Source organism: Colletotrichum navitas (assembly GCF_030913465.1).
Source record: "Colletotrichum navitas strain CBS 125086 chromosome Unknown LY79scaffold_53, whole genome shotgun sequence".
Classification (NCBI taxonomy): domain Eukaryota; kingdom Fungi; phylum Ascomycota; class Sordariomycetes; order Glomerellales; family Glomerellaceae; genus Colletotrichum; species Colletotrichum navitas.
The window spans coordinates 19,968-43,862 of record NW_026850599.1 but is presented as its reverse complement, the minus strand read 5'-3'; the positions used below and the strand labels follow the sequence as shown (position 1 = coordinate 43,862).

The 23,895-nt window shown below is 55.2% G+C and overlaps 7 protein-coding genes across 7 annotated transcripts; 2 read left to right on the top strand and 5 right to left on the bottom strand.

The window, feature by feature from the left end:
* Positions 1-660: 660 nt before the first annotated feature.
* LY79DRAFT_636535 (sterigmatocystin 8-O-methyltransferase) lies at positions 661-2,099 on the bottom strand (the record flags this gene model as incomplete). Its single annotated transcript, XM_060562274.1, has 3 exons — positions 1,824-2,099; positions 897-1,750; positions 661-835 (listed from the first exon to the last, which is right to left on the bottom strand). The coding sequence occupies exons 1-3, from the start codon at positions 2,025-2,027 to the stop codon at positions 661-663; spliced, it is 1,233 nt and encodes a 410-aa protein (XP_060411614.1). The 5' UTR covers positions 2,028-2,099.
* Positions 2,100-2,704: 605 nt separating this feature from the next.
* Positions 2,705-10,484, top strand: LY79DRAFT_671651 (fatty acid synthase S-acetyltransferase; the record flags this gene model as incomplete). Its single annotated transcript, XM_060563938.1, has 5 exons — positions 2,705-2,822; positions 2,887-3,827; positions 3,982-6,900; positions 7,032-8,338; positions 8,405-10,484. 5 exons carry the CDS (start codon positions 2,705-2,707, stop codon positions 10,482-10,484), a joined length of 7,365 nt encoding a protein of 2,454 aa, XP_060411613.1.
* A 258-nt stretch (positions 10,485-10,742) lies between these two features.
* LY79DRAFT_671650 (citrinin biosynthesis oxidoreductase CtnB) lies at positions 10,743-11,528 on the bottom strand (the record flags this gene model as incomplete). Its single annotated transcript, XM_060563937.1, has 1 exon — positions 10,743-11,528. One exon carries the CDS (start codon positions 11,526-11,528, stop codon positions 10,743-10,745), a length of 786 nt encoding a protein of 261 aa, XP_060411612.1.
* A 4,273-nt stretch (positions 11,529-15,801) lies between these two features.
* On the bottom strand, positions 15,802-17,968 carry LY79DRAFT_560864 (FAD binding domain-containing protein). The gene has a single exon (XM_060558367.1). The coding sequence runs from the start codon at positions 17,682-17,684 to the stop codon at positions 15,954-15,956; it is 1,731 nt and encodes a 576-aa protein (XP_060411611.1). The 5' UTR covers positions 17,685-17,968; the 3' UTR covers positions 15,802-15,953.
* Positions 17,969-20,046, bottom strand: LY79DRAFT_651384 (uncharacterized protein; the record flags this gene model as incomplete). Its single annotated transcript, XM_060562561.1, has 2 exons — positions 17,969-19,738; positions 19,830-20,046. 2 exons carry the CDS (start codon positions 20,044-20,046, stop codon positions 18,315-18,317), a joined length of 1,641 nt encoding a protein of 546 aa, XP_060411610.1. The 3' UTR covers positions 17,969-18,314.
* Positions 20,047-20,560: 514 nt separating this feature from the next.
* Positions 20,561-21,339, top strand: LY79DRAFT_297619 (uncharacterized protein). The gene has a single exon (XM_060552263.1). It carries the CDS (start codon positions 20,824-20,826, stop codon positions 21,250-21,252), a length of 429 nt encoding a protein of 142 aa, XP_060411609.1. The 5' UTR covers positions 20,561-20,823; the 3' UTR covers positions 21,253-21,339.
* An 86-nt stretch (positions 21,340-21,425) lies between these two features.
* Positions 21,426-23,641, bottom strand: LY79DRAFT_581659 (fungal-specific transcription factor domain-containing protein; the record flags this gene model as incomplete). The annotated part of the gene is made up of 4 exons (XM_060560204.1): positions 21,426-22,505; positions 22,569-23,334; positions 23,386-23,548; positions 23,614-23,641. The coding sequence occupies 4 exons, from the start codon at positions 23,639-23,641 to the stop codon at positions 21,426-21,428; spliced, it is 2,037 nt and encodes a 678-aa protein (XP_060411608.1).
* Between the last annotated feature and the right edge of the window lie 254 nt (positions 23,642-23,895).

Sequence of the window (23,895 nt, the reverse complement as noted above, 5' to 3'; positions counted from 1 at the left end):
AGTAATAAGAATAACAAGAGCAACAGGAAGCAGCAGGTTATTTTGTTTAGAAACTTAACTAAATTAACCATAGAGGGTTTTAATAATAGAAAGTTTATGTCACATAACAAAATAATACCATTAGTTACATAGGCAGTAATAGTAGCTTATATATTGTGATAAACCCCCTAGATTCGACTTAGAAAGTTAGATCTGAGCACACTTTTCATAAAAAACCTAGTTAGGTACGTCTTGCTAATCATAGGTAGTAAATATCTATATAGACTTTAGTAGGATTCTTACCTAGGGGACCCCAATAGGAATTAAGCCTACGATGCTTAAGATCTATATAGCTAGTTACTGCACTTAAATGAACATATGTACTATTATAGTATATAGTAGGTAGGAGCTAGGCGTCTGTCATGTAATAAAATGATTCTGTTAGTTACGTGGGCAGTAATAGTAGCTTATATATTATGACAGTTTACTTCTTTACTAGTGAATAACCTAATTTATGCCTAGTGTTGTCCTAAGTAAAGAGTTGCGAAAGAAAATATCCCTTCAATTTTTTCCTGTAAAAGAACACTGTTTCATACGTTTAGTCTATGGCAGAAGAATGAGACTGCTCGATGGATGTTCGGTCCATGTTGTGTCTATCTTGGAATGCTCATAACACCGTGTTCAGTGCTGTTCAGGTCTCCAAATAAGATGGATGAACTTCTGGTACGATCCAGGCCATAGAGTGTAAATCTCCTGTAGGCAAAAACCAGAGTCCACCGAGTCAAATAAGTCTGTCCACTCGGCTTCACTTCGCTCCCATGCATTGTGAAGTGCATACATTGCTAGGTCGGAGATTCTGTGCCGTGAAACAGTCAGCTTTCTACGCAGATTTCTCATTGCTCACAAACTTGACGTACCGGCAGTAGTGCTGCTCATACGCCGTATCACAACGGTCCGGCAGCACGATGTCACAGATAACGACGTGCGCGCCAGGCTTGAGAGCTGGCAGCATGTTACGCAGGATCTCCCGACACTTGACGTCGGACCAGTTGTGGAAGATGGCTCGGAAGAAGTAGACATCCGCATTGGAAACCGGCTGCGGTCCAGAGAATATGTCGTACGGCTTCAGAGTTAGGCGGTGGCCCGCTTCAGGGTCAGCCAGGACTCCTCCAGGTTGGCGCTCTTGCTTCTGCGCCGTTTCAATGACGGTAGGCATGTCCTCCACAACGAAGCTGAGGCACTTCGTCGCCTTGGCGATGGCCAGCGACCCGTACCCGTGGTTCCCGCCGACGTCCACGAAAACAGCGCCAGGCTTGTCGATGTCCTGCCATAGCGGGTAGGAGGACAAGCCTTTGGCATCGGCGGCGCTCATGATGGCCTTGAAGCAGGCTTCGTTTGGAAACTTGTTCATGGGCCCCGTGGTGTTATGGGCAATGTTGAAGGCCGAGTGCGACGGGTCTTGCGAGCCGTTCCACTTCTTGGCCGCTTCGAGAAGTTTCTCCATGGACGGAAGAACCGTCTCAGTGGTGAAGTTGCATAACGAGCGGATACCGGGGAGGCGGAACAACCGCGAGACCTCGGTGTGCTTTACGAAGTTGGGCTGCGGCTCGCAGAATATGCCGTGACAGATGGCGCTGCGCATGATCTTTACCAGAGCCCGTTCATGGACCCCGACCGCCTTGGAGAGGGCGGGGAACGTGATACCATCGTCCGGTACTGAGTTGGCGATGTCCAGGTCATTGACCAACCGCATGACGGCGACATCATAGGCCTTCGAGTAGACAAAGTCAGCGCCAATGCCCTCGCCAATGCCCTCGTCGCTAAGGGCAAGTCACATCACTTACTCGGGTCATATATTGATGAAGCCGTTGGTCGGGTGTCATTGCCGCCAACCGCAGGCGCTGGGCACCATCGATAACGGCTTGTCGTGCTAGCACATAGTCTTCATCCTCCTGCCGAGTACTGGGGAACTGTTTTCCGCTCGCAGCATAGCTGTCATACTTGCGAGCATGTTGCAGGAGATCCTCGACGATGGGTGTAAGAGACATGGCTTGGTTTAGGGGCGAAAGGTAAAAAGGTGCGATCGGTATTTCATCCAAGATTGATAGATACTGTTTGTGACAAGTGTTGGCATACCCATTTAAAAGCATCTTGAGGTCGCCCGTTGATTGTCAATTTGTATATGCGTAGTCGCAAGTCTCGCGACTTTGCGCAGTTCCCCAGCATGCTGAAAACTGAGTCGCGAAGCTTTCCCACAGGGTATGATCGCAACCAGCTTTGATTAATTTCCAAACCCGATCTGTCGCTTTTTCCGGAGGTTGGAGGAGGTAGTCGTGAGACTACCGTATGTAGCTCAATCTGAGTTTGGTCGTTCGTCTTATTCTCGAAAGGCTTGGCCTAGTCCACAAATAAAGGTTTCACTACACACACACCTCTATGGAGAGTTGCATCCTGATCTCAATATACCCACATAATGACCAACTTTTGATTATCTGTTGAAAATCTTAAGGGCGAAAGCTGAGTCGTGATGTAGCTCTCGGAGCTAATGGCCCGTCAGTTTGCCCATCCTCATTTTCCGCAAGAAGACGTTCACAACATACAGGTACTTCCACACCAAATAAGAACTGTCTCTGCATCTTGCTGCAAAACGTTGTCTAGTCTCATAGAACCCAAGAATCAGGCTTCAGCACTCCCTGATCGATTCTCCCGTGTTGCAACCAGCAAGATGGGTAGGAATTTCGTTGCAGATGGCCGCTCAATGGCTATCATTGGGCTATCCTGCAGATTTCCCGGCGACGCCAACAGTCCTACTGCGTTCTGGGAGCTACTTTGCAAAGGGCAGTGTAAGTAGAACAGAGTATGCTGAGACTAGTACAAGATCCTGCTGACGCCTGTCAACTCCAACAGCTGCCTATTCTACGGTTCCCAAAGACCGGTTCAACATCAGCGCGTTCCACTCTGGGCCACGGGAAGGGCTGAACAAGTCTCGCACTGAAGGAGGCCACTTTCTTTCAGATGATATTCGGCGGTGGGACGCCAACTTCTTCGGCATCACGGCCGATGAAGCCTCCGCCATGGACCCCCAGCAGCGCTTGATGATGGAAGTCGCGTATGAGGCGTTCGAAAACGCGGGCGTTACGCCAGCGCAGCTCGATGGCTCCGACACGGGTGTTTGGATGGGTGTTAACAGCAACGACTGGCGTGAGACCCTTTTCCGCGACCCGGAGGCTGCGCCCCTGCACACTTGGACTGGCACTGGACCGGAATACATCTCTGGGAGAGTTTCGTGGTTCTTTAACCTTCGCGGTCCGAGCATGACAGTCAACACAGCCTGTTCGTCAAGTCTTGTTGCTTTGCACGAGGCGAGAAACGCCATTCTTGCGGGCGACTGCAAGATGGCCATTGTCGGGGGGGCCAACCTCATTTTTAACCCTGAATACTTCCTATACTACTCGAATCAGATGTTCCTCTCACCCGATGGAAAGTGCAAAAGCTTCGACGCCGCTGGCGATGGATTTGGTCGCGGCGAGGGTCTCGGTGCCGTGGTGTTAAAACCCTTGGCCGACGCAGTACGGGATGGAGATGCGATTCGAGCTGTTCTGAAGGGCAGCGGTGTTGGCCAGGATGGCTGGACAACTGGCATTACTTTGCCCAACGCAGAAGCCCAAGCCGACCTCATTCGTAGGGTTTATGCAGAGGCGGGTCTCCCGACAAGTCAGACTGGCTTTGTTGAGGCTCACGGCACGGGCACTAAGGTCGGTGATCCGGCAGAGCTTGAGGCTATTTCCAAAGCGCTGGGGACAACGACCGGAAAACAACACCTCCTGGTCGGTTCTGTGAAGACAAACGTGAGTGGTGAATCTCGTCTCTGTTCGAGACGTCCCCTCTCCCTTCCAGTTTAAGTTCCGTCCAGTATCCAGACAAGCCCCTTTTTCAGCTTCACTCCAGAGTAGAGTATGCAAGATGCAAGAACTTGAAACAGAGCTGACCATTTGATCACAGATTGGTCATCTAGAAGCCGCAGCCGGAATTGCCGGCCTCATCAAGGCAGTGCTGATGTTGGAGAAGGCACAAATACCTCCAACCATCGGCATCAAGCACCTGAACCCAAGGATCAAGTGGGACGAATGGAAAATGACAGTTCCCGAAGAACTTATCCCATGGCCATCCATCCAGGGACCTCGACGCATCGGCCTGAGCTCCTTTGGCGCCAGCGGCACAATCACTCACGCTATAGTTGAGGACGGTGAAGAGTATAGCAGACCCCAAGACGGTGTGTGCGACAAGCAATCTCGCAGTCATACACCCGCAGGTCTGCAGCTTATCGTGCTTAGCGCTGGCGACAAGGAGGGCATCATGCGCCAGGCTACGAGTGTGGCCAAGTATCTGCGAGAGTCCCGCGCTGCCACCCGTACATCTCATAAGGAGGGAGCAGAATATCTCAGGCGGCTGGCCTTCACGCTGGGAGCCAGACGAGCCCACCTAGCACATCGATGCTACACTGTGGTGCCAGATATTAAGGAGCTGTGTAACCGTCTCGCACCTCGTCAGCCAAGGGAGGACGCAGGTACGCCGCCGCAACTTGTGACGCGCAGAGCGGCGGTGTCTGACGCGGCTGACAGCAAGCTGCGCATCGGTATGATCTTCACAGGCCAAGGTGCGCAGTGGGCACGAATGGGCCTGGAACTGCTCAAGTACGACACATTCCGGCATAGCATCGAAAGGGCCGATGTTTTCCTTCGCCAATCTCTTGGATGCAAGTGGTCTGTTCATAATGAGCTAGGCGCCAGCGCGGAACATTCCAACATGAACAAAGCTGAGTATAGCCAACCACTGTGTACGGTCCTTCAGGTTGCGCTCGTAGACCTGTTAGCATCGTGGAATATCACCCCCGCTGCTGTAACTGGCCACTCGAGCGGAGAGATCGGAGCTGCGTACGCGCTCGGAGTCCTGTCGGAAGAGGACGCGTGGACAGCCGCCTACTGGCGGGGAAACCTCGACTCGCGGTCGAAGCAGCCCAAAGGAGCTATGCTGGCCGCTGGTATGTCTCAAGACGATGCACGAGCGCTTGTGGCCCGCGTGCCTCGATCCGATGGCGTGGTGGTAGTCGGCTGTGTCAACTCGCCCTCGAGCGTGACACTCTCGGGCGACGAGAAGGCTATCGAAACCGCCGGAAGGCTCCTCACCGAGGCTGGTATCTTCAACCGCAAGCTCAAAGTAGACGCTGCATATCACTCACCCCATCAAGCTCGCGTGTCGGACGAGTATTTCATGCGCATTCGACACATTAAGCCCCGGCCAGCAAAGCCGGGCCGCATCATGTTCTCCAGCGTCACCGGAAAAGCGGTAGCAAGTCATCTGGATCTCGGCCCAGCAAACTGGGTCCGTAACCTGGTTTCTCCCGTACTCTTTGCTCAGTCGGTTGAGGCTATGCTCCGGTCAGAGGAGGCCGGGATAGATGTGCTTCTCGAGGTCGGACCACATGCTGCCCTTGCTGCTCCATGCCAGGGTACCATGTCAAGCTGCGGAGTCACGCTGGACTACCTTTCGGTGCTGACCCGCGGCGAAGATGCGGTCGCAACATCTTTGGCCGCCGCCGGTGATTTGTGGGCCCGCGGCGCCGGCGTCGACGTCAGCTCCGTAAATAGCCCGGAGCAGCCCGGAGCCCCCGATACCCGGCCCCAGCTGCTCACCGATCTACCACCGTATCAATGGAACCACGCCCGGTCGTACTGGACCGAGTCGCGCTTAGGGTCCGAGTATCGCAACCGCCAGCATCCCCACTACCGATTTCTCGGAGCTCCACTCCCAACCTTGGTAGCAGGCGAGTATATGTGGCGCGCACTGATTCGGCCCGACGAGGAACACTGGTTGCGAGACCACAAGATCCAGGGTACAGTCGTCTACCCTGCAGTCGGGTACATAGCCATGGCAGTCGAGGCGGCACGACAACTGGCTACCAAGGACGGACAGGATGGCGTGCGCAAAGTCCGCGCATTCCGCCTCCGCGAAGTCGAGTTTCTGGCAGCCACGCAGCCTGGGGAGCATGAGCCAATAGAGATGACAATATGCGCTCGCCATGCAACCCAGGATCGACCGGATGCAGCTGCGGGCGCGACGCAGGGGTGGTACCACTTCACCATCTCCACTTGTACCGATGGACAGGCGGTCCGAAAGACCTGTGCGGGCTTCATAACAATTGAGCGCGAGCCTTCTCCGGAGTCTTTCGAGGCGTATGAGCTGGCCAAGATGAACTGCGACATCAAAAACCGGTTCCTTGAGGCTCAAGAGGCATGCCGTCAGAGCAAGAAGCCCGAGACTCTGTACGAAGAGCTCGCGCGCATTGGACTTGAATTCGGGCCAGCTTTCCGCAACATGTCTTCTATCTGGATGGGTGAGTCGCAGAGCTACTGCACTGTTGATGTGGTCAACCCTTCGTCAGAGAGAGATGGATGGTCAGGGAGCGAAGGGGAAGAAGCCGAGCGTCCCTTCATTATCCATCCTGCCACATTCGACCCCATCACTCAAACCATTGCGCCCGCTATGGGCTTCCTGTCGCGGACCCCCGTCCCAACGGCGATTGATGAATTACTCATATCAGTTGACATCCCGTACAAGGTCGGCGAGCGGCTGCACGTCTTCTCTTCTGTGGTTCCCCGCGCCAACCATGACTTGCTGAGCGATATCTATGCACTCGACGAGTCTTTGGATCGACCTGTGTTATCACTGCGAGGCTTCAAAGCCGCTCAGTTAGCACCACGCGACTGCAGTAGTAGCCTAGAAGATGCGCACAATATGTGTGGTCGTATTGAGTGGAGGCCCGCGCTGGATGTTTTGATCAGGTCTCCCGACCACCTGAAAGAGTATCTGCTCCACGCGGCGGCTGGCAGCGCCAGTATGACAGAAAGAGTGCAGAGAGAGGTAAGTTGAGTGTTGGTTCAAAGCTTTTTCTTTCTGTTTTTTCCAATACTTCCCCTGTTATATATTACGCGGGATGCAGTCGTTCAATCTTCAGCTTAATCGGCGTCCGCAGAAGGCTAACTTTGACCCAGTTCATAAACCTCATCTTCCACAACTTGCCCGAATCCTCGATCCTCGAAGTCGGGCCAGAGGCTTCAGGATCAGGTGACGTTGGATTCAGCTCCACCATATTGCAAGGGTTGCAAGAAGATATCTCTGCCCCTTGGCATCATATTTTGGACCATACCCTCGCCGTCTGGAGGGACACCTTCCAGGTTATTTCACCGGAAAAAGAAACACAACCGCCGCCTTCATTGGATGATGTTCAATTCGATGTCGTCTTCGTTCAATGGTGCATGCCGACAGACCAGGCAGATGCTGTTGTGAGGGAAGCCGTGCAGAAGACGAAGCAGTCGCATTCCCTTGGCTTGACCTGCTTCAGAGGTCCCTCGGGTGAGCTCGAGGCAGCAATGTCCAAGATTGGGTTCAAACCTTTTCTTTCTATGAAGGACCCGGAGTCCGATGACAGTTTCGTTGTTATCCGCGCACTTCCTGAGACCGACTGCAAGGATGGCATTAATGCTCGAAAAAGTTCAAACGAGCAGGACAGCCAAAATACAATCATCATCCAGGCGGCAGAACCATCAGAATTGGAAGAGGCCGTCGCCATAGGCTTATCCAAGGAGCTGCAACAGAGAGATGTCAATTTTACAGCCATCAAGTGGGACGAACTTGACCGCGAGCCCGGCCTGCTCAACAAGGCACATATCATTTGTCTCGTCGAGGTCAGCACTACCATGATTGCTGACCTGGACGAGCGTGCATTCGCAACGTTTAAGAGTCTGGTTACCGAGGCGAATAAAATTCTCTGGGTAACTTACCAGGGACGGGTTAATGACGGTGACATGCAGATTGGAGCAGCTGTGAATGGTCTTGCCCGCAGTCTCAAGAATGAAGACGCGAGGGTCAAGTTCCGAGTCGCACACTTTGATCATCTGTCGTCACCTCAGTCTGAAGCCATGGCGGGGATGATCCGGCGCTTGGCCTTTAGCGACACGCGCGATGAAGAGTTCAACATCAGAAAGCTCAATGATGACGATGACGGCCTCCTCGTGGCGTACTGTTCCCGCGTCATTCATGATATGGAATTGAGCAACTACGTGGAAGAGAAGCAGAGATCCCACATCGATTTCGTGCGCCTAGACAGCGTCGGCAAGCCGTCAGCCACAGTCGCTAGCCAGAACAACACGGGTGCCTCGTCGAGCAAATCCGTCATAAAATTAGACATTGCCGAGCGAGGTCAGCTCGATACGCTACACTTCGTCCAGCACGATGGCGAACTGGCTCTTGACTTGCCCGAGGATGAGGTCGAGGTAAGGGTGCATGCATCTGGTTTAAAGTAAGTCATATTCGTACACAGGCCCATCTTAACTTCAGAGGTTGTTTTGAGCTAACGGGTGACCAGCTTCAAAGACATCATGATTGCCATGGGGCGGGTCGTAGGCACCATGGAGGGTGCGGAAGGCAGCGGAGTGATCGAGCGCGTTGGGAAAAGCGTCACCACCTTGAACGTGCAGGATCGTGTTGTATGTTTGGCCATCGGGATGCACGCATCCGTAGTCCGCATCAAAGCCGCGGCCTGCAGACGTATCCCGGATACCATGTCCTTCGTCGAGGCCGCCTCGTTACCTGTTGTTCACTGCACCGCATACAACGCTTTCGTACGCATCGCCCGCCTCGAGACAGACGAGATACAGGACATCCGCAAGACGGTGCTCATTCATGCCGCAGCAGGCGGCTTGGGCCAAGTTGCAATCCAATACGCCCAACACTTCAATATGGAGATCTTTGTGACAGTGGGCTCCGATATCAAACGCGAGCTTGTCAAGAAACTCTACGGTATCCCAGAGGACCACATTCTCTGCTCGAGGGATACCAGCTTCGCTATGGCGGTCAAGCGCATGACCAACCAGCGAGGTGTCGACCTCGTCCTCAACTCGCTGTCAGGCGAGATGCTGCGCGAGACTTGGCAGTGTCTTGCTCCCGGCGGAACCTTCATCGAGGTGGGCAAGGCGGTTCTGGACAGCTTGCGGCCACCTGCTGGCAATGAAATCGGCGCTACATATACCGTGTTTGACCTCGAACACATCGTTCGCGGTGATAGCAGACTGACGGGCAGATTGCTCGACGGCGCACTCGACTACGTCCGACGTGGCATCACGAAACCAGTCAGCCCTTGCCGTCAGCTCCCTATCAGCGACGTCCACGAGGCGTTTCGGCTCATGCAAACCGGTCGACACACTGGCAAGCTTCTCTTCTCGTGGACAGGCGATTTCACGGTGCCGGTGCGGCGACCGAATATCCTCAGCGTCGTAGCGTCTTCGCCTGCTTCCAGACTTCGTTCCGACGCCACGTACGTTCTTGTTGGCGGCCTTGGCGGTATCGGAAGAAGTCTAGCTCGCATGCTAGTCGAAATGGGAGCCCGAAACCTGTGCTTCATCTCTCGCTCGGGCCTACGCCCAAAACCAGCAAGCGCCCTCGCTGCCGAGCTCGAAGCAATCGGCGTGAAGGTGAAGGCATACGAGTGTGACGCCGCCGAAGCCGCCCAGGCTGAGGAGGCTCTCTCACGCTGCCGAGCTGAAATGCCTCCCATCAGAGGTGTCCTCCAGTGTGCAATGGTCTTGCGAGACTGCACGTTTGCCAATATGGACTTCACCCAGTGGACCGAGGCCGTTCGTCCCAAGATACAGGCCAGCTGGAACATTCACAGCCTTCTCGCAACGTCGAAAATCGACTTCTTCGTCATGCTGGCCTCATTCGCCGGGTACTTTGGCAACGCCGGCCAAAGCAACTACGGTGCCGGCTGCGCGTTCCAAGATGCCTTGGCCAACCACCGTCGATCCAACGGTCTACCCGCTGTGTCGCTAGATCTCGGTATCATTAATGACGTGGGTGTCCTAGCAGAGACAGGCATGACCGACAACCTCCGCGACTGGGCGCCAAGCTTCGGCATCAGCGAACGCAAGCTGCAGAACCTTGTTCGCGTTGCCATCCAAGACCAACTTGCCGGCACGGGCGTCGTCGCTGCACAGATCCCGACGGGCTTCGCATCTCTGAGAGCAGCGAACGCGGCAGGCATCCCGCGGCCATCGTACCTCGACGACCCGCGCTTCGCGATACTGGCATCCGAAGGTCGGCTGGCTGCCCCGTGCTCGACGGAAGGCGGACAGAAGCAGCAGGCCGCACCCTCGTTTCGACAACGACTGGACGCGGCGAAGGCTGCCAAGTCCGCAGCGGAAGTTCGTGCTGTCGTGAGCGAGATGTTGACCCAGAAAGTGGCGCAGTGCCTGAAGGTCACCGAGGACGAGGTCGACCAAGGCAAGAGCTTGCCGTCATACGGTATCAACTCGTTGGTGGCTATTGAGATTCGCAATTGGTTCTTCAGGGAGATCAATGCTGAGGTGACCATCTTTAATCTCATAGCTCCAGTGTCTCTCAGCAAACTGGTGGAGAATATTGCAAACGGTCTTTTGCCGGAAAACTGACTCGGCTCCTGTTTATAGAAGAGATTTCAATCGTGGCATTAACTTTTTTGACAGATCGAATTCCAGTAAACCATGGACTTCGTTTTCTTGCTATATTTTCATCTTTCTAATCCAGCACGTTGTGTTCCCTACGCAGATGGAGGAAGTCCCTTGGCCCCGTCTTCAAGTACAGAAGACTACGGACTTTTCCTTGCCTTGCTAGATAAACAATAGAAGAAACTCATGTGCCTTTTCGCTTACTTCACATAACCATCTACTTCATATCGTACTTTCCGCCTCTTGAGCCAAGTCGACTATGATTCGAGCAACAGCATCAACGTCGGCTTTTTTCAATGGAACACGATGGGCACCATCCCATTCCACGAGCCGTACAGTACTCGGGTCGCAGTATTGATTCAACAAACGACGATGTTGCTCCAGCCCCGGATCTGCGGTCCCGTGAACATGGAGCGTCGGCACTCTGAGGACGTGGCCCAGTCCTGATCCGTCCGGCCAGTATCGGAATTCTGAAGCCACGGCATCCGCCGTGTTGATCCCCACGGGCAACTTCACCCTCTCATCCAACGCAACCAGCGGAGGCCGCCCGGCCAGGAGTATGCCAAAGCGCCATTTCGAGTTCGAGATCATCGGCTGACCCGACAAGGCCTGTTGCGTCCATAGATAACTCGCGCAGATGCTGGCTCCCTGGCTGAAGCCTAATACTCCAACCCAGTCCCCGGTTCCGCCGAGTCGGTCGTCTGCTTCCATGGCATTCGATAACTGGCGGTGGATCAGACGGATTGTGGTGTGGGCGTCTACGTATCCGTCTGAAGCTCGCCACCGTAACCATCGGCGAAAGGGCCCGTCGCCACCGTAAATGGGAATAATGTCAGGGTGGGGGTCGCAAAGGAAAGGTCCGTCGGCGAAGACCAGACGGAAGGAAGCTGAAAGCGCACGTCTCAGCCCCCGGCACTGGGCCTTGAAGATTGCTGCGTTGGTACCGCCGCCGTGGAGACAAAGAATACGAGGGAGCGAGATGGTTGTGTCGACGCTAGGAGAAGCCATTGCTTGGGATGATGCAGGCCAGATGGCGGCCAGAGACAGCGGCGATGGATGCAGGTTAAAGTATAATTTGCTATACTTCCATTTCAGGTAGGCTGTGGGAGCCTCTATCTTAGCCTGTAGTAAAGTATGGCCTCATACAGCAGGAAGTGGAGCTCCGGTGAACGTATAGTGTTTATCTAGTGTAGAGAATGTTGAAGTAGAGACATGGTCTCCATCCGAAGTGAAGTGTAAGGATACGAGGGTAGAAAAGGTACGGTAGCGACGTGCAGGCCCGCAGCGTAGATATTACACCAAGCGAGGCTTTGGTTCCAAGGGCATACAGACATAATCACGGAGCTGGGGTCGTCCCAGCCTGCAGGTAAGATAGTACCGGTAGCAATCAACAATCTCGATTCTGCTAATTGGACCCCACTACGTATGATTTGACCTCGTTGTCGCTCGCCAGATATCGCCCGGCTCTCATAGTTTGGATGGCGTTAGTTTTGGATCGACAGCTCAGCCCGCTCTGAGGGATTAATGCCCGTCCCACCCTTGGTGGAACCGGGAACTCGTCTCAGCCATATAAAGAAGCTGTTTGTCCAGCTATTTCGTGCCAAGAATTGATGCAAACGTAATGTTGTGGGGAGACGGTCCCGCTCGGCCCAGTTTTCTCTCTGTGGCGCGGAAACTCTGCCGAGCCTCGTTAACTAGACAACATGGGCATGGTTTTGACGTGTTGACATAGTTCATGGTGGAAGGCTGTCTCTGCCACTCTCCCTTTGGTGATCAGTTGCCGTCCTGGGTGTGTGACGGAAAAGTCCTAAAGAAAAGTGAACTTAAAGTGTTGTGCGAAGCTTCTAGTGCTACGTGGAGTAAGAAAAGGGGTAATAGGCTTTTGCCTCTTGACTACTATTCGAAACTTGTAACTTGCTAAACTTCTAGTTAGCTTTGTTTTCTGGTGGACCTTGTTATCTAATGATCTGCTCTTTAGTAATTGTCAAAGTACAACACAAAAGTAGAGGCACCCCCTTCTTGTTGGTACTTAGTGACTACTATATACCTTGGCACGTCATCTAGACTGGCCCTTCTAGAAAGGCAAGTCAGTGTGTTTATTATAGGCCTGATTAGAAGACCAGCGGTTACGCAAGAGGAAAAAGGTCCCCCTATTGCCTAACAGCACCTTCGCCACTGTATAGGATATCCAGTGGGCGCAAAATACGGATATCAGCGATATAGATAGTCTGGATGAATCCAGTGTATTCGAATTATCCAGCGAGGCCGAAAGTCACATACGGGTGAGAGGTAAACCTGTTGTGATAGCTGGTGATAGTATGGGTGATAGCAGGTGATGTGGTTGTTCGGATGTGGGGGACATTCTCAAGTAGGGTAGTTGAGTTAATGACTGTGAAAGTTGCCATTACTGCCGAAGTGGCCAAGAGATATGCTACAAGGTGACCCAGCGTCGCTACGGGCACTCGGGTCTCGTTCATCAGTAGTAATAAGAGGGCACTGCCACCGAAAGCAGCTGCTATAATGTTGAACGTCGGATAGAGTTTTCTCAAACGGCCAAGAGCCGCATTCTCTCAACGTGATCAGCCATATGCTCAATATGGTCGTGCAATAAGCGGCTTACGCTTGGTAGGTTCCGGCATGATGCTGTTGGAGACAGCGTTTCTATGCTCCCACGGTTGGTAAGCGTCGAGAGCGTTGTGGCTTTGGGGCTTGTCTTCGTCGTACGAGGAGGTAACCTCGAAAAGTTCCCGATCGGCAAGAGACAGACGCGGTTTTCTACGGCTCGAATCACTTTAACCTTGTTGATACTGCTGTGCAACGCGAAACCTCGATTCTACAAGCTTTTCTTCTCTCCCCCACGTCAACACATGCGCGTCTTCTATCCCGCTTGTCACTCAGTTTTCCTGCTCTTGAGGTAGCAGAGGGACGGCCTGAAGCTCTAGAACTTACGCAGGATAGAATGCGCACCTTGAAACTTCTCCGAGGCCCTTGTACCAATCTGAAGACGTTGTTACGTGCATGAAAACAACGCTTCTGGTCTTACTGGAGATTTCTCGCGAGGGTTAGTAGCAGGCCATCTTGGAACTAAATCTTCCACGTGTTCATCATTCTATCTTTAGCGGCTAAAGCGGCCCTGCCGTCGGTAGCACGAGGGTGCGTATGGGGTTCTGGCTATCACGGGGCAAATAACCATCTTGCAGCGGAGACTTGGTTGCTCCGTACTTGGGCTCATCGTGTACTTGAATGGGTTTTCTAGCACCGGTTTATTCCTGGCTGGCTTCCTCCTAGGCTTTTTTCCCCTTCTCGAGTACTCACCATTGCCACTGCCTTGGCTTCCTGGGTGCTTGAGGAGGTCGGCTAGCGCCTGAAAATGAAGCTAGCATCCAAGATGCATAGTCTAGACCTTTTGCTGACCTTATGCCCATACTGATAAGAACGGGCACTGGTCAACAAGCCTTCATATAGTGATTTACCCCACACCTTACCTCATTCCTTGAATTCATGGCATTTGGCCTCCCACATATGGGTGGCTGTCACTTTCGTTGGACAAGTCAATAAATCCGAACGATGACGTTATATTGTAATACATAGATCTTGCGCTGACCGCATCTAGTGCAAAACTTGTGTACTTCATCAGCTGCTAAGTGATAGAATGGCCTGCGCTATGTTGACTTAGCCTACCTTCACTAGTCGGATGCATCCTGTCGTCCTGCGCTGCTGACAACGTCTTTCACGGGGGACTTTGTCTTGAAAACGTCGTCTGAAGCCCGTTGCGAATTGTCCCAACCTCGTCACCTTTCGGAACGTACAAGACCCCATCTTGTGAGACCTCAGCTAAGTCGACAGAGTCGGGATTCAGCCAGTCTGGCGGCAGAAACATATGTTCCCGGAGGATTCCATCATCGGTCAAGGTACAAATCTACCCATTGTGATCAAGGAACATAAGACTGTCATCAATATCCTCAGGTGCTTGAGCACTTCCGACAAACTTGCTTAACTGTATTAATGACTTTTCTGGATATGTCACAGTTTGGAGGGCCTTTGACTGGTCCAGAATGCAAGTATGAACATTGCTTATGGTGACGTAAGTCAAATCGAGCTGTTTGGGGTCGTCAAGATGTAGCTTCTGGATAACAAAGCGTGATTCGTCGTTTGAAAGGTGCACTTTTCTGACCTTAGCACCTGGCTCCGTTGGCGTCGGCTGGTGGTTCATGGTTTCGGTTGTCAAGCTTTGTGAAACGGCGAAAGTCATCGTTGTGATGTGCGCAAGGTCGTGCTATCTTAAAAATTGCAAATATGTCAGGGAAAATCCTAGTAAATAACTTCTATCAATAAGGCAAATAGTCCAGCAGCTAGACGCGTCTGTACTAGCTCGGAATATTGGCTCCGTGTGTTCTTTGAAAGGCCAAACCAGCGATCCTTCCCCGAACACAGCCAATATCAAACTGTTATTGGTGTTAAATAATATTTGGCGGGTATCGTTTTCTTTGAGCCTTAGGCTTGCCATCTTGTTGAATAAACCAGGCTGGACTAGGTAGACATTCAAACGTCGTGCCGCATCCACAGTTGCCAAATAAGTCTCTGTATGTCCGCATGCTATGTTGACAATAGCAATGGAGCCGCTGGCTGATAGGATGCAATGAGTTCCCCAGGTGTTCGTAGCGCCTGAATCTTGCCCCGCGCATGTGCAGTGCAGATCATGGTGGTCCCTGGTCCGATTGGGAGGCGCTCCAATTGGTCTGTTTGTAAGCTTTCCTTGCCTCCAGACAGGAAATGTTGATTTTCGAGAGTGATGTAGTAGTTTTTAGGAATATACTAGCTATCGTTTTTACAATATATAAAGGTTTCTACGAAAGCTTGAGTTCTGTAGAGCAGTTAGACAGACAACTAGACAAGAGAAGAAATATAATTATTTCTGTGAGGGGATAGAAACAATTCCTTTTAGTCTTATGCTTTTATATTTGAGAGAATACTTTAGCCTATACTAATACCCTTCGTAAAAGAGAATAGCAGGAACATACTATCTATTATACCTAACCCTGTTAATAAGTGTAGGATATACCTCCTAGTTATAAGACATCATAGAGACTAGAGAACGGAAACATTATATAGGGTGTACCTAAATAATTATGTATATATCTAGGTAGTTTAATGACTCTAGAGTAATAAGTAGGTACAGCAGGAAATAGTTGAACAGAACTTAATTGCTTGTAGGGCCTACATCTATTCAAAACGGAACCCATATTTCTCAGTGATCATTTATGACCTGACTTGAATACCTGCCCTCACTGGCTTATCTATGGGAGAGCGGACGGGATCCCGAGTTCTCCAGTGGGTATGGCCGTATGTGCTGTACTGGCACAGAAATGCTGAATATGAGGTGTATCGGCCACATCTTGAGGGACACCAATACGCCCTCCCTCCGCCCAAGACTCACTGTCTTGCAAAGGAAACGCTCCTAAACGCTTCCAGAAACGCAGCTTCGAACCCGGTCCCCTTCTCCGCCGACCGCCACGCGATGAACCCGTCAGGCCGCACGAGCACGGCGCCGGACTCGCTCACACCGAAACTACCCTCAAACGTTTCCTGCTCGTCCGCCTCCGTCGCCCGGGCCCTGATATGGACAAACTCGCACCCGACGCCGGCTTCCGCCCCGACCCTCTCGGCCCCGGCCCTCCACGCCTCGTCCCTCGAAAGTAGCACCCACCCGCCGCCGAACAGATCCAAGCTCGAGACCTCCTCCCCGCCCGCCGAAACCGTCACGTCGGGAGCCCTCGTCCCCGGCTGGCCCTTCCACTCGTCCGGCCGCAGGGCGTCAGGCAGCTCTCTCCCCCCCTCCGGCCCGAGAACCACCCCGCGCGAGCGGTAGATCTGCCCGAGCTCCATGGCCACGTCGTCGATGAAGCGGACGGTGCGCCCCGTCGCCTCCCACTCGCCGCCCCGCGCGTACGCCTTGTAGTCGTCCCGCGCGAACAGCTGGTCGTGGCGCACCAGCGCCACCGGCCGCCTCTCCTCGTCGTACGTCTCCAGCAGCGCCGGGTCCGCCCGCCCCTCGCGCACGGCGGCCAGCTTCCACGCGAGGTTGTGCGCGTCCGCGATGCCCGTGTTGGCGCCGTACCCGCCGCGGTTCGGCGGCAGCGTGTGCGCCGCGTCCCCGGCGAGGAACACGCGGCCGCACGCGAACCGCTCCGCGATCCGCGCGCTCATCTCCCAGCGCCCGATGGCCAGCAGCTCGACCGCCTCGTCCGGGAGGTCGTCCTCGCCGAGTCCGGCGGCCTTCCGGACGAGGTCTCGCTGGGCGCGGGCGTCCATCGCGCGCGCCGCGCCGTTGTCGCCGTCGGCCTCATCGTTGTTATCGCCGCCGCCGTCGTCGTTCCACATGAGCGCCCACCGCCCGTCGGGGTAGCTGACGAGGAAGGCCTCGAAGCCGTCGTCCCGCCCGTCGATGGCGAACTGGACGAAGCCCCGCTCGAGATAGCGCTCGATGGGCTTGCACCGGAACATGACGCTGCGGAGGCTGCGGAGGTGGCCGACGCCCGTGGTCTGGATGCCTAGCGCGTCGCGGAACACGCTGCGCGCGCCATCGCACGCGATCATGTACGAGCCGTGGACCGTCGTCTGCCCGCCCTCCTTGTCGACGGCCGTGACGCTGACGCCGTCGGCCGACTGGCTCCAGCTCGTCATCTTCCACCCGAGGCGGAGGTCAGCACCGAGCTCGACGGCGCGCCGGCGGAGGATGGGCTCGAGACGGTCCTGGGCGATGGCGGTGCCGATGATGGGGGGGTACGCCTTGGTCCCGGTTCCGGGGCCGGTGCTCGGCTTCTCCTCGGGTCCTCCGCCTGGTCCGGCGGGGGGTTTTGTATTGCCGTTGTTCCAGTGCTGCTCTTCCGCCCACTCGCCCGCCAGGCTTTTGACTTTGATACGGCGCGGCCGGCCGCCCGGCGGAACACTGCCGACGTCGAGGGCGCTGGGCGGGATGCCGACGGTCTTGAGCAGCTCCAGGGTCCGCGTGGTGTAGCCGATGGCGCGGGGGTGACGGGAGCTGGCGGTGTGGCGCTCGATGAGGACGACGGGGACGTTCCTGGCGGAGAGGAAGAGGGCGCTAGCGAGGCCGACGAGACTGCCGCCGATGATGATGACGGGCGCCTCGTTTGGTGCTGCCATTGTTGGTGGACGTGGTGCAGCTACACCTGCAGGGGATGTATAATGATGGCTAGCTGGCTAGCGGATATGCAGGTAAGATGGGCGAGGTATCTATGAAGACGTGGTTCGCATGTAATACAAGACAAACAAAGAAGCGTCTGTGGTTTGTGTGACTCGCAGATCCTATCCACACCACGCGTTCTAGATGCATGCTGCAGCAGCCTCTTTATACCATCCTCGTGTGGCCAATCCTGTCGGTACCAAAAGTGCTTCGAGCTCGACCAGCGAGGCCGTTCCGGTGATGCCGTTGCATGAACCCACCCGCCGACCCTCCGAAAATGCTTCGGGTGCTGCGGGTTGCGCTCGGTCCCGAGCATGGCTGACTTATGTCATGATGCGGTCAGCGGTGCGCGGTGCCGCGAATATTCCTTGGCTGGTACGCGTGCTTCATGCGCCGTCCCGTTTCAATCACAGGTTAACGGATCACAGTTGGGGACTAGCGCTTATGTTCATACTGGTAACATTGCTGAAAAAATGGCTTTGTTGGGGGCCCATGCCAGACCACGCCCATGATTACGACGACATTCTTCTCTCTTCCGCTCCTATTCGTTACAAGACTTGTTTCCTCCCGGAAAGACAAAAGTCCGCCAATCATGCCTCGAGCGGACCAATCGTCGTGATGTCCAGCCCCTTTGCGAGCTCCGATTTGGAAGGCATCTTGCCCAGTGCCATCAGCTCGGCCGTCTGGACCATGGCGGGGTCCTTGCCCATGGACGCCATGGCGACGACCGTCTCGCCACTCGTGTAGTAGGCGACAAATGCCGACTCCTCGACGCTGCCCTGCAGCACGATGTCGTCCCAGCCACCGACGGTGTTTCCGCAGTAGCGCAACTGGGAGCCCAGGGCGGACCAGAAGACGGGGATGAAGTGCGGGGTCTTGACGGCCGAGCTGATGATGTTTTTGGCGACGGCGCGGCCGGCGTTCTGGGCCACGTTCCAGTGCTCGATGCGTGTGTAGCGGCCGTTGCCGCCGGGCCCGTGGTATGGGTAGGTGGCGATGTCGCCGATGGCGTAGACGTCCTTCAGGCCGACGACCTCGAAGTTCTCGTTCGTCTTGATGGAGCCGTCGTCCTCGAGGCGGATGACCTTGTTCTCGCGCAGGAACTCGGTGGCGGGGGCGACGCCGACGCCGAGGATGACCAGGTCGGCGTCGAGCTTGGTGCCGTCCTTGAGGTGGACGGCGCCGACGTTGGAGGAGTCCTCGGGCGAGGGCTCGGCCTTGTCGACGCCGGCGCTCATGTAGAACTTGACGCCGTTCTTCTCGAGGCTCTTCTGGATGCCGGCGCCGACCCGCTCGCCCAGCACCCTCTCGAGGGGCACCTTCTCCATGCCGATGACGGTGACGGAGTTGTCCTTGGCCGTGGCGTTGGCGACCTCCATGCCGATGAAGGAGGAGCCGACGACGACAATCTTCTTGCCCTTGTCGCCGATGGCCTTGACGATCTTTTGGGTGTCGTGGGCGGTGCGCAGGGTGAAGATGTTGCCGAGGACCTTGAAGCCCTGGAGAGGCAGGTTGCGAGGGGTGCCGCCGGTGGCGAGGATCAGCTTGGTGTAGGGGATCTTGGCGCCGTTCTTGGTGGAGACGGTGCGGTCGGAGAAGTCGACGTCGGTGACCTCGTCGGCGACCCAGTCGACGGAGCCGGACTTGTAAAATTCGTCATCGCGCCACTGCAGGGTCTTGACGTCGGTCAGGAGGGCCTTGGACAGCTTGGTGCGGTCGATGGGGAGGTAGCCCTCGGAGGAGATGACGGTCAGGGGGCCGTCGTAGCCGCCGTTGCGGAGGCCCTCGACGGCGCCGAGGGCGCCGGAGCCTCCGCCGACGACGACGACCTTGTCCTGCTGGGCGGCGGCGCCGGTGGAGGTGCACTTGAAGTTGGGCTTGCGGCGGCCGGCCTTGATGGTGGCCTCGTCGCCCGAGATGTAGACTGCGCCGTCGCGCTCGGTGACCTTGAAGGTGGGGAGGACGTCGAGGGCGGGGGCGTCTTCGACGTCACCGGTTTTGGCATTGAAGCAGGCTGTGTGGGTAGACAGACGTCAGTTACCTAGCGGACTGGGGATGCAGAGAGAGAGAGAGAGAGAGAGAGAGAGAGAAATAGACAAACAAACCTCCGTGCCAGGGACATGTCAAACGCCCCGAGGTGGTCAACACGCCCTTGACGAGAGGCGCGCCGTAATGGGTGCACTTGGGGCCGATGGCCTGGATGGTACCGCCGGCGTTGACGAGGAGGACCTTTGCACCGTCGATGCCCTCGACCTCGACCTCCTGCTTGTCGCCGGGCTTGAGCGACAGCGAGGTGACGGACTTGAGCTTGTAGTCTGCCATGGTTCGCAACGTGTATGAAAAAGATCTTTTGTGTGTTGTCTGGCGGAGCAGGGAGGAGAAGCTTGCGTGGCGGAAGAGGAATTTGGTGGTTTGCATGAAGGACGGAGGGGAGGAGGGCAGAGAGGGTGTTCCAGGGTGCGAGGGGGAGAACTGAGGGGTAAATCCGACCGCTGATGTAAACGGAGGGGGAGGACAAAGATGAGAGAAGAGAGATGGGATTGTGTTGTTGACTCGCACACTAGGTAGGTGGTTCGGAACACGGACTGGGGATTTAACTGGTGGGCACAGAAAGTTTGAAGCGCGAAACGTACGATGAAATGGAAGCGTCGGCGGTGAACAGGGGTGAGTGCCAGTGAGACGAGAGGAGAGAGAGTGAGATGAGAGTGAGAGTGTGGTGCGAGTGAGAACGTGATGCGAGTGGGGATGAGGATCTGAGTGAATGAGGATTCATGGAAAGGAATTGGGTGAGAGACTACCTGCCTACACTACCTACTACGGTACGCAGGACTGAAGAATGTCATCGTCATGTCATTGTCAGGTAGGCATAGGTATGTGTCTGTCCCTGTCTCGATGTCTGTGCATTTGCTTATTGTGTACGCTGTACATGCAGCTGGTGTACATCCCATTAGTGCATCTGCCTCTGCCGGTACTTGGACCGAGGTACACGGTAATATAATGCATTACATTACATTACTGCGTATTTATCTACCTGCCTGTGCCTACCAACCTCATTCATACGAGAACCCCTCAATGCTCCTTCCCAATGGTGGCTGATGAATGCCGCGTCGAACTGGAAAGAGCAAACAGAAGAGGAATGCGCGGCCCAACTATGACGCCATGACGCCCTACTCCCCTCCACCAGGAAGGAGCTCCCTCGGTACCTATTCACCGTCTTTCTGCTCTGCTCCTTCCCAAGCTCGAGCTCTGGTCCACGATCGCCCTGTGCCGCCATCGGCATGGAAGGAACCTGCCCCACTTCCCCCCACCATCTCAGCCCGCTTGCAAATATCGGCTCCATCATTGGCTCAAGCTCAAAAGCTCAGACACAACACTAGCCTTGAAAGGACTAGCTCTCAAACAATGGTGCAAGCAAACCCCACCTTTCCTGCCCCACACTCGGCCCATTCTCCGATAAATTCGGAAGCTTCATTGTTGAGCTCAATCGGGAATTGGAGCTCCTCCTCCTCTACGTCTACTCCGTACTGACTGACTGACTAAATGTCCATTCCACTCAAACACCAACACCGGCCGAGCATCACCACCATTGACTGTTCATTTCTTCATATCGCATCCCAATCAATAGGTCGTATCGCAGACTTTCCGACAACTCGTAATGCGCCAAACTCCCCCACAGTGCCAATCCCGACATCCCGCCCCCCTCAGTGATTGCTGTACCAGAGAGACACTGCCGCCAGACCAACCTCGTCCTGTATCCCTTCGATCGCGTCCGCCGTATCCGATGCTACCGTCACCGGCGAGACCCCCCCAATGTCATCTCCTACGAACATGCCTTCGAACCCAGCCATGTCGCCGCCTCCAAAAATCGTCACGTCTTCCTCGAACTGCGTCCCGAACGGCAGGCTGTTGCTCATGGCCTCTGCTGCCGCCGCCGCCGCCGCCGCCGCCGCTTGCTCCTCTCTCTTGCGCGCCACCTTTTCCACCGTCGCCATCGCCCGTCGGTAAAGCTCCGTGACCATCGTGTGTAGCTTGCGGAACGACTCCTTCTTGAGCAGCTCCAACATCATGTCAAACAGCTGCATTGCTTGGTTGGCCAGCCCCTGGTCCGTCGCCAGATCCTCGTGCTCTGGGTGCACAAACATGTTGACCAGCAGGATGATGAGCCCCGAAAAGTGCGCACACGCGTTGGTCCAGATGCTGCAGTCCGTCTTGGGCGACTCCACGAACAGCTTCATGCATCTCCGGCTCAGCTCCACGCATTCGGCCCACTTGACCGGCAGCCCTGCGCTCCCCTCGCTGCCCTCCGTCGCCGTCGCCGCCCCGTCGAGGTCCCGCATCACCGTCCGGCTATGCGAGCTGACCCCCTGCACCCACTCTGCGTTGTGCGAGTAGATGCCGTGCGTCATGATCGTCACCACAAAGTAGTTGTGGTAGAGGAGCGTCATGTGCACCGCCGGCAGTGCTTCCACAGTGTCTGGCAGCGACTCCATCCGGAACTCAGCCGGAATGTTGCTATGCCAGTTCTCGAGCATCGACTCCAGCCTGGCCCTCCGCGACTGCAACTCCTGTTTCGCCACCTTGCGCGCCCTCGTGCTCCACAGCAAGTCGTACACCTTGCCCGCGATGTGGCTGAGCTCCACCCGTGCCCGGAACACGTTGAACTTGCTTCCATTTTTCGCCGCCATCATACCCGCCCCGTCATCCGGGTACGGCTCCGGAAGCGCCAGATCAATGTCCGCGTCGAGCTGGAACGATGGCATCTTGGTCTTGAGGCTGATATCCTGCGTTTCTTGTTAGTCTCGCCACCCTCAACTCGTACAAGAAAAAAAAAAGACTCCGCTCACTTTATCCAAAATGTACGCCATCCAAAAGACGCGCGATCTCTGCCGGGCTACTTCTGGCGGGAAGAAGCTCATTGATTCCTTGTCGTGGAGCTGCATGCGGTGTGCCAATCGGATGGCCGTCCCGATGAGCACCGATGCTGGCTTGGGGTCCTTGGTGCCCAGGAAGAGGACGACCATGCCGAGGAGCACCTGGACCCCCAGCAGGTCCTCCTCCCGAGTCACCAGGTCTGAAACGACTGACTGCACGTTGCGCATGTGGTACAGCACCTTTTGATCGTCCCTCAGAGAGTCGACGTTCCCCGGATCTTTCACCATGCATCGGTACCCCAGCGCCATGACGATGTTGATGGCCGCCCACACTGCGGGAGGCTGTGGTGAAGACGGCGAGTACCAGTCGGCGAGCATCCGCATAAACGTTTTTTGGTCGAAGAGCGTCATTATAAGGTTGTACCGGTTGAAGAACTCGTCAATGACTGGCATCATGTACTCGAGCGGCGGCAGCTTTGGCTTCTCCGGGTCAGCCACACATTCGCTCGGGCTGGTGCTGCACGACAAGGAGTTGCCGTGGTCGGCGTCGTCCATCGAGTCCCCGCCACCCCTTGAGTCCCTGCTACCCGTCGATGTCTCGACCGACCCTATCATGACTGACGAGTCCCTCGGAACTTGACTTGCGAGGCGGATGTTGGTATTGACGGCCTGTTTCAACTGCTCTTCTACCATGGCCAAGCGGTCCTCCAGCTCTGCCATCCTTCTTGGGCTGCATCGGCTGTTAAACGACGTCGGCAACGATGTGAAGAGGTCTGCGAGCAAAACTTACTCTCCAGCCGTGCCCTGTTTACGTTGCTGCTGGCGCTCCTTTGCCGGCGCGGCCCTGCGACGGACCATGGTTGATTTGCAATCCGCCTTGTACAAGACGCAATTCGAACACACCGGCTTGAGCATGTCGCACTTGATCTTCTTGATGAAGCACAGGTCGCAGGCTATGTATGCGTGTTAGCCAGCGTGCACCGCCCGCCGAGGTGAATAGCTCCGGCAGTAGACTCACCCTTGCGGCGTAGTGATGGAGTCTCCATATCGGGCTGCTTCTGGAAATTGACTCCGAACCCAGTCAACGTTTAATCAAGCGGAATGGATGTTGAGAGAGAAAGACGACCCAAATCCGCTAGATACTTTATCCCGCGCCCTCCGTACAGCATCAAAGGAGCCAAACCGGGGGTAGCAGGGATCTGCATGCAAATATGCCTCCAAACGTTGGTTGAGCCCACCGATTACAAATCCAGAGTCGAAAGATGAGCTCGTTGGCCCACTCCCCAAGCCACAGTTCCGA